The sequence below is a fragment of the Pan troglodytes genome, chromosome 20, assembly GCF_028858775.2.
Source record: "Pan troglodytes isolate AG18354 chromosome 20, NHGRI_mPanTro3-v2.0_pri, whole genome shotgun sequence".
Lineage (NCBI taxonomy): Eukaryota > Metazoa > Chordata > Mammalia > Primates > Hominidae > Pan > Pan troglodytes.
The window spans coordinates 21,573,684-21,582,998 of NC_072418.2; the positions used below are offsets into that span (position 1 = coordinate 21,573,684).

Sequence of the window (9,315 nt, forward strand, 5' to 3'; positions counted from 1 at the left end):
AGCATCTCGGGAATTGTAGTGTGTTTCTGCAAGCCAATGGGATCCGGGGAAACATGATAAGGATGCGGTCGAGGCTGGGAATAGGCTGAGGGAGCTGGAGAGGGTGGGACCACGCAGGAGGCAGATCCAATAAACAGGAAGATTTTTCTCGTGACGTCGTCGGCGCGCACCGGAAGCGCGGATCACACGGGCCCCTACAAGGGGCCCCTACAAGCGGCCACAAGGATGGCAGGCTTCGCGGAGCTCGGGCTGTCATCGTGGCTCGTGGAACAATGTCGGCAGCTGGGTTTGAAGCAGCCCACGCCCGTGCAGCTCGGCTGCATCCCCGCCATCCTGGAGGGTGAGTATGGCCCAGGGCCTTCCCCAAGAGGCCTCTCCGCTCCTCTCGACTCCTTTCCCTTCTCGCAGCCTTTGCTTATTCCGGTCCCACGAGGCGAGGGGCAACCTCGGGCGTTACAGGAGATCCGGGGTTCCGGAGGACGACTGGACAGTGTTGGCATTTAGGTTGCATGACTGACTCGCTTTGTGTTCGTACGCAAGTGATGTAATCTCTGAAATTTTCATAGTCTCAGCACAGGGAGGGTTTGATGGATGACTAATCGATAGTATCGCAAAATCCTGCAGACCTGGTACTGCTATCTTTATTTTACAAATAGAAGTTGAGGCTGTCAAAATTGCTGGTAGATCCAGGACTCCTTGGTCCTGTGATTGCTCCTCTAGGAGAAGGTCTTCTCTCTGCTCCTCTAGCCCAACCCAGTTTGGCCATTAAAGAGAGGCCCACAGGAAGCCTAAGATGTGATAAGTCAGGGATTAAATAAACAAATGAAGGGGTCAACAGGGAGCACAAGATGCATATGAGGGAAGGGAATTCTGGATTCCCCAAATTCACGTGCTCCTGGACGGAGTTAGAATGAGGTGGTAGGAAGCTGTGGGCATCTCGGGTCAAATGGATATGGGTTCCAGTCCAGCCTGCCACTCACTGGCTGTGTGTCCTGGGCAAGGTCTCTGAAACCCAGCTGTCCACACATGGAGGGTGTTGATGCTGCTTTGTCCCCAACCCAGGTCGAGACTGCTTGGGCTGTGCTAAGACAGGCAGTGGGAAGACAGCAGCGTTTGTCCTTCCCATCTTGCAGAAGCTGTCTGAGGATCCCTATGGCATCTTCTGCCTCGTCCTGACACCCACCAGGTAAGCCCCCAGCAGGCCTCCTGGGTATGGGTTAACCAGCTGTGCTCTCTTGGGCAAGCACCTTTCCCTCTCTGAGCGCCCTTTTCCCACGTGTGAGATGAGCATGAAAATCTTGCTACCCACTTCTTAGGGGTCCTGCAGAATTAAACAAGATGGCCCGGGTGCAGTGGCTCACACCTGTAATCCCAGCACTTTGGGAGCTCCAGGTGAGCGGATCACTTGAGGCCAGGAGTTCGAGACCAGCCTGACCAACATGGAGAAACCCCGTCTCTACTAAAAATACAAAAAATTAGCTGGGCATGGTAGCTCATGCCGTAATCCCAGCTACTCGGGAGGCCGAGGCAGGAGAATCGCTTGAACCCAGGAGGCGGAGGTTGCGGTGAGCCAAGATCGTGCCATTGCACTCCAGCCTGGGCAACAAGAGCAAAACTCTGTCTCAAAAAAAGAAAGAAAGAAAGAAAGAAAGAAAGAGGCAGGCAGCAGAAAGGGTACTGGGGCCTGGGCATATTGGAGCCAGTTTGAGAAAGGCCTTGAATGCCAGGCGGAGGGTTAGAATTGATTCTGGGGGTGTGTGAGCAGGAAAGGTCATGAGCCAGGGAAAGGCCAGGACAGAGTTGGTTGGGGGCAGAAAGGAGGCTGATGCTTGAGACCCTCTGGCTGGGGCAACTGGCTGGTGGTGAGGCCATTGCTGAAAGGCGAACTGGGGGAAGGCACAGGTTTGGGATAGGAAGAGATGCTGAGGTCAGCTTGGGTCGGGCTGGTGAAGGAGGGATGTTCCAGGCTGAGCCTGGCGAGGGGGCAGGGGCCACAACGGCCTCCAAGGCTCAGCATCAGAGCCTTTGTGAACAGGACTGGGCAAGTCAGGAGCCTGGGGGCTCAGGGAGGAACCCTGGGGATGGAGAGGGGAATGGGGGGCAGGTCCAGAACCACTACCTGACCCAGCCTGGCCCCTTCACACCCACAGGGAGCTGGCCTACCAGATCGCAGAGCAGTTCCGGGTCCTGGGGAAGCCTCTAGGGCTGAAAGACTGCATCATCGTCGGTGGCATGGGTACGGGAGCTGGGAGGCGGGGGAAGCCCCAGCATGGGACCCTAGCAGCTTTGGACCACCCGCCCAGCCCTGCCTCTCACGCTCTGTCCCCCAGACATGGTGGCCCAGGCGCTGGAGCTCTCTCGGAAACCACATGTGGTCATCGCCACACCGGGGCGCCTGGCAGATCACCTGCGCAGCTCCAACACTTTTAGTATAAAGAAGATCCGTTTCCTGGTGAGTTCGCCCCGCCCCTGCAGACCTCAGGAGCTGGGCTCGGAGCCTCCAGGCCCAGTGTCAGAGCCTGGGGCACCATCTCATCCATTTAGGAAACGTATGTCCGTTAGACTGTCCAGTAAAACGCTAGGAACAGTGACAAGGACCGTTCAAGGACCAACAAGAGGGGGCCCAGTCCTAGCAATGTTATTCGGGGGTAGGGCCTTGCTGAGACTTGGGTGAGGGGCAGGCCTCCCTTGGAAGGAGGGTACTCCAGGGCCTAGGGTCCATGTCCATGCCTCTCAAAGAGGCCTGCTTCAGGGGTGGCCAAGACCCGGGGCCATGGACGGCACCCTCACCCCTGCCCCCATTGGCACGGCAGGTGATGGATGAGGCAGACCGGCTGCTGGAACAGGGCTGCACTGACTTCACCGTGGACCTGGAGGCCATCCTGGCGGCTGTGCCGGCCCGCAGGCAGACACTGCTGTTCAGCGCCACGCTGACCGACACACTCCGGGAGCTGCAGGGTCTGGCCACCAACCAGCCCTTCTTCTGGGAAGCACAGGCCCCGTGAGTCCACAGCCCAGACAGTGTGGGGAGGGCAGCCCCATCCTACAGACAGGGACACTGAGGCGTGGCGGTCTACCTGTCCATCCCCAGGGTGAGCACCGTGGAGCAGCTGGACCAGCGCTACCTGCTGGTGCCTGAGAAGGTCAAGGACGCCTACCTGGTCCACCTGATCCAGCGCTTCCAGGATGAGCACGAGGACTGGTCCATTATCATCTTCACCAACACGTGCAAGTGAGCGGGGCCCGCCTCTCCCCTCCCGCCGCCCTTCAAAGGAGGAGGTGGCCCGACGTCTTTGGTCTGGGACACACAGCCAGTCTCAGCACTCCCCAGCCTCTGCTCAGCCTGGAGGTCATGGGGGCTTCCCTCAAGGAGCCAAGGTCCCTCAATCTGAAGGTGCAGCCGGCCTTTGGGGTTCCTCAGCCCAGCCGTTGATGGAAGGGCCAGGAAACCCCTGCAAGCAGCTGTTTGAGCAGCCCATTTGCTGTGATCTGGGGGTGTCACTGAGCTTTCCTGGGCCTCTAGTCCCATCTCAGAGGAAGTTGTGACAACTAACAGGCCTGGTGTGCGTCTGCACAGACAGAGACCCCTGGGGAGGGCAGTTCATATCTTCATTGAATTGTTTGGGAAGGTCATTGAGAAGCTGGAGGCTCTTCCAGCATGAGCCAGGATAGAAGGGCAGAAATCAAGGCGCTTTAAATGCGTTACCTCCCAGAAGAGAAAAGTTGGGACTGGGTGCAGTGACTCACACCTGTAATCCCAGCAATTTGGGAGGCCGAGGTAGGCGGATCACCTGAGGTCAGGAGTTCGAGACCAGCCTGCCCAACATGGTGAAACTTCATCTCGACTAAAAATACAAAAATTAGCCAGGCATGGTGGCGAGCACCTGTAGTCCCAGCTACTGGGGAAGGTGAGGCGGGAGAATCACTTGAACCCGGTAGGTGGAGGTTACAGTGAGCCGAGATCGCGTCACTGCACTCCATCCTGGGGGACAAAGTGAGACTGTCTCAGGGAAAAAGAGAGAAAAGTTTGGCTGCAGGGTGGCTGTCAGGCATGGCAGGATCCAGCAGCTTATGTGATGGTCCCCATCCTTTCTCCCTGTGCCCCTCTTTCTCCTCTGTTTTCCTCTGCTGGCTCCTTCTTGGCCTTCTTGGTAACAGTGAACACCCCTAGCAAGTCAGTTTCCAGCCTTCCAGCCCTGCAGTCCCAGGGCCAACTCTTGTCAGTTCCAGCTCCAGGGAGGGATCAGCAGAGAGGACATCAGGCAGGCAAGCCGTCTGTCAACCCTCATCCTGCCTCTTTTTTTTTTTTTTTGAGAGTCTCATGCTGTCCCCCAGGCTGGAGTGCAATGGCGCAATCTCGGCTCACTGCAACCTCTGTCTCCTGGGTTCAAACAATTCTCCTGCCTCAGCCTCCTGAGTAGCTGAGGCTACAGTCATACACCATCATGCCCGGCTAATTTTTGTGTTTTTAGTACAGATGGGGTTTTGCCATGTTGGGCAGGCTGGTCTTGAACTCCTGGCCTCAAGTGATCCACCCGCCTCAGTCTCCCAAAGTGCTGGGATTACAGGCATGAGCCACTGTGCCTGGCCTGCTGCCTCTCCTTTCTAAACTGCATGAGGCCACTGTGCTAGGTGTCTCAGGGGCGGGTGGGGGCAGGAACACCTTCCCAGAACCTGAGAGCTGGAGGGGTTGACAGGCACATCCTTCCCGCCAGGACCTGCCAGATTCTGTGCATGATGCTGCGCAAATTCAGCTTCCCCACCGTGGCTCTGCACTCCATGATGAAGCAGGTGAGGCCACCCTGAGGCCCGCTAGCCTCACCCTGGGACACCTCCCCACCTCAGACATTGGCCCCGATCCTTCCTTCTGCCGGGCGCCTTCTTCCTGCCGCCTGGTCTCTTCTGGTCCCAGAAAATCGCAGCTCAAGAGGCCCTCCCTGACCGCATCTCTTTTAGCCGTCATTCATTTGTCCCGGTCTGACTTCTCATGGCCACCTTCCTCAATGGACGGCTGGGGACTGTCCCGGCCTCCACCCTGTCCCCAGGCCTCACACAGAAAACCCTGCCTTCATGCATTCCCAATTTTCTTCACAACCCTGTGCAGAAAGAACGCTTTGCCGCCCTAGCCAAGTTCAAGTCCAGCATCTACCGGATCCTGATCGCAACAGACGTGGCCTCCCGGTGAGCAGCCCCCAGTCTCCTGCCAAGGGCACTCCCTCGTTTACTACAAGGCCCCACAGATGAGAAGGCTGGCCTCAGGCATGTCAGGCAGCCCTAGCCTCCCTGCTGAGTGACCCTGGGTGAGTCCTTGCCTCGGTTTCCCCACATGGACAGTGGAGCTGACCAGCCACCTCTGCCTCCAGGGGCCTGGACATCCCTACGGTACAGGTGGTCATCAACCACAACACCCCCGGGCTCCCCAAGATCTACATCCACCGAGTCGGCCGGACGGCCCGTGCAGGTGAGCAGTGGAGGGGGAGGCCGAGCCTTGGGCCTCTGTCCCTCCAGCCTGCCCAGCAAATTCAGGTGGTAGGATGTGGGTAGGGTGCAGCCCACAGATGAGAGCTACTCAGGGCCATGTTTGCAAGTTGGGGAGTTGTCCTTTCTAAAGCAAAGGTGAATCCCAGCTACTCGGGAGGCTGAGGCAAGAAGATCACTTGAACCCGGGAGGTTGCGGCAAGCTGAGAATGCACCATTGCACCCCAGCCTGGGCAAAAACAGCAAAACTCTGTCTCAAAAAAATAAAATAAAATAGGCCAGGTGCGGTGGCTCACGCCTGTAATCTTAGCACTTTGGGAGGCCGAGGTGGGTGGATCATGAGGTCAGGAGTTCGAGACCAGCCTGGCCAACATAGTGAAACACTGTCTTACTAAAAATACAAAAAAATTAGCCAGGCGTGGTGGAGGGTGCCTGTAATCCCAGCTACTTGGGAGGCTGAGGCAGGAGAATTGCTTGAACCCAGGAAGCGGAGGTTGCAATGAGTGGAGATCGCACAATTGCACTCCAGCCTGGGCAACAGTGTAAGACTCTGTCTCAAAAAATAATAATAAACTAAAATAAGTAAATAAAATAAAAATGTAAAATAAAGCAAACGCAAGTCAGGTGCTGCCTTCACCCAAGCCAGGTGATGAACTGAGCAGTGTGGGGCTGCCGCCTGGGAGGGTGCACACACAGCTCTGGCCCCCACTACTTGCTGCTGCCTCGTCAGGGAGGGGCATGGTGTCCATGAGATGCTGTCAGTTCTGGAGCCAGGAAAGATGTGGTTGCTGGGGTCAGACTGGGCCTGGACCTTCTATCCTGACCCTGTGGTGCTGGGCAGGTCACTTCCACTCCCCAGACCTCACATGGTGGATAATGAGAATGGTGACATCCACGTGGGGCTGCCATGAGGGTCACGGACCTTGTCCGCCATCAGTGCAGTTTCGGCCCTAGTCAACGTCACAGAAACAGCAAGCAGAGCTCTTGGGTTGAGGCCCGTCAGGGCTAATGGCTGGCATTACTTAGACTGGGTTCCCTGGCAGCCAAGCCAAAAAGGGAAATCGGGCAGTAACTAACTGCTGTGTAAGGCCAGACTGGCAGACCTGCCTCTCCCCAGCGACCCGTCCTCCACACAGTGGTCCTGCTTGGGGTCAAGCCCAGACACTCTGGGCTGATCCCTCCCAAGCCCAAGCCCTTGTTCAGCATCTCCAGGACCCCTGAGCTGTGTAGCTGTCAGGATCTACCCTTATTCGCCCCATGTCCTGACGCCCAGCACATAGCAGATAACCGGCACATCCCTACAGGGCGGCAGGGTCAGGCCATCACGCTGGTGACACAGTACGACATCCACCTGGTGCACGCCATCGAGGAGCAGATCAGTGAGTGGGGTTGGGGGGGGTGGTGGAGAAGGAGGGGTGGGGTGGGCAGAGGTGGGCACCTCGGGGTGAGACCCATTTTCCCGTCAGACACCAGCCGGCCTGCTCCTGTGAGCAGATTTAGGCTGGGGCTTCCTTCCCTAGGCACCCCCAAAAGAAGTTCTTTTGCCCATTTATTGAAACAAACTCCCCATAGTTGTCGCCAGCAGCTGAAAGCCACATCAGTCAGGAGGGGACTTGGGTTTCTTAGACTGAGATGTATGGAAGGTCCCTGAGATGTCAGAGGCCCCACTGACAGGGCCTGGCCTGCTAAAAACCCCTGGGAGTGGTTTCATATGCAGTCAAGACAGAGACACTTCCTAAGGTATCTCTGATCACTGCATAGACTGTCCTGAAATTTAGAAACATGTGGACTTGGCCAGGCACAGTGGCTCACGCTTGTAATCCTAGCACTTTGAGAGGCCGAGGTGGGCGGATCACTTGAGCCCAGGAGTTTAAGACCAACCTGGGCAACATGGTGAAACCCCGTCTCTGCTAAAAATACAAAAATTAGCCAGGTGTGGTGGCGCACGCCTGTAATTGCAGCTACTTGGGAGGGTGAGGCATGAGAATTACTTGAACCCGGGAGGCAAAGGTTGCAGTGAGCCAAGGTCGCGCCATTGCGCTCCAGCCTGGGTGACAGTGAGACTCTGTCTCAAAAAAAAAAAAAAAAAGAGAAACATCTGGACTTTAAGGCCGGGCACGGTGGCTCACACCTGTAATCCCAGCACTTTGGTAGGCCAAGGTGGGTGGATCACTTGAGCCCAGGAGTTTGAGATCGGCCTGGGCAATGTGGAGAAACCCTGCCTCTCCAAAAAATATAGGAACTAGCAGCACACGCCCGTAGTTCCAACTACTCAAGAGGCTGAGGTTGGAAGATTGCTTGAGCAGAGGCTACAGTGACCTGATTGAGCCACCACGCTCCAGCATGGGCGACAGAGTAAGACCCTGTCTTCAAAAAAAAAGAAAGAAATATCTGGACTTTAAAGGACACTGTTTGCAAGAAATTAATATTCATGGTTAAACTCATAATGCTGCTAACACCGAAAAAAAATGGTGGGGGGAGGCTGAGGCACGAGAATTACTTGAACCCGGGAGGCGGATGTTGCAGTGAGCCGAGATAGTGCCACTGCACTCCAGCTTGGGTGACCGTGAGACTCTGAAAGACAGCGGTCCATACCTTCCTTACCTCAGAAATCCCTGATGTTGCTCAGCTGACCCTTACCTGATATGGCCCCAGATGGCCTTGCATACCCCACAGCATGGGGAACTCACTACTTGGCTGAACTCCCTCTCCATGTCACGTCTCCTCCCCACCCCCACCCCCGGCTTTGCTGTCCCCACAGAGAAGAAGCTGGAGGAGTTCTCCGTGGAAGAGGCCGAGGTGCTACAGATCCTCACACAGGTCAACGTGGTGCGAAGAGAGTGTGAGATCGTGAGTGTCAGAGGCGGGCAGGAACTAAAGTGCTCTCCAGGGCCGGGGGTGCTCCCTTCCAGGTGGGGCCCCCGTGACCAGCATCTCCTTACCCCACTTCCCTCCACCAGAAACTGGAGGCGGCCCACTTTGACGAAAAGAAGGAGATCAACAAACGGAAGCAGCTGATCCTGGAGGGGAAGGTGAGGGCCGAGCCCACAGGTAGGGGGTGGGTGGCCAGGTTCCCTGGCGGGGGCCGCCAGCTCAGCCATCCCCTGGTCCTCCCTGTGCCAGGACCCTGACCTGGAGGCCAAGCGCAAGGCTGAGCTGGCCAAGATCAAGCAGAAGAACCGGCGCTTCAAGGAGAAGGTGGAGGAGACGCTGAAGCGACAGAAGGCTGGCAGGGCTGGCCACAAGGGGCGTCCACCCAGGACCCCGTCTGGGTCCCACTCAGGCCCAGTCCCCTCCCAGGGCCTGGTCTGAGCCCCACACGGCCATCTGCCCAGTCCTCGACTCATCCATGGAGCTGAGGGTCGGAGGAACCTTCCTTGGGGGCAGCAGCCCTTCCCGGGGGCCTACCCAGTGCCCCACAGCAGAACCCGTGGGCGCTCGTGTTGTGCGGGCCCTGCTCCTCTGCCCCGAAACCACTGGCTGGCCCCTTCCCTGAGCCCTGGCCAAGATTCAGGCTGCAGGGGAAGAAAGAACATGACCGGGAGGTTGTGACCCCAACCCAAGGTCACCCCCCAGGGGTGCTGCATACAGGAGGTGCGTAATAAACGGGTCTTTTGACTTCCTCAGTCTGACTTTCGAAGAGCAGGGGGACAGGAGAGGTGGGGTGCAGCCGCTGGTGTTTCTCAGGTGTCTGCCCAGAACACCATGTCCATTTCCACCAGGCAGGCCCAAAGTTTTGCAGACACCACCTGCTCGAATGGCCATGGGATTTTGGGCCCTGAAGCCCCTTCTCTGGGCTTCCAGTTTCCTCATCCGGAGAATGGGCATAGCAACTGC

General features: G+C 57.1%; 1 protein-coding gene across 1 annotated transcript; it reads left to right on the top strand.

Annotated features, from left to right (window-relative positions):
* The first annotated feature begins 198 nt into the window (after nt 1–198).
* On the top strand, nt 199–9,096 carry DDX49 (DEAD-box helicase 49). The gene is given in 13 exon segments (NM_001246588.1): nt 199–340; nt 1,063–1,186; nt 2,151–2,236; nt 2,331–2,452; nt 2,814–3,001; nt 3,092–3,232; nt 4,716–4,791; nt 5,105–5,181; nt 5,364–5,461; nt 6,783–6,857; nt 8,240–8,328; nt 8,439–8,510; nt 8,602–9,096. Coding segments are annotated over 13 exon segments (1,452 nt in total). The 5' UTR covers nt 199–225; the 3' UTR covers nt 8,791–9,096.
* The last annotated feature ends 219 nt before the right edge of the window (nt 9,097–9,315 follow it).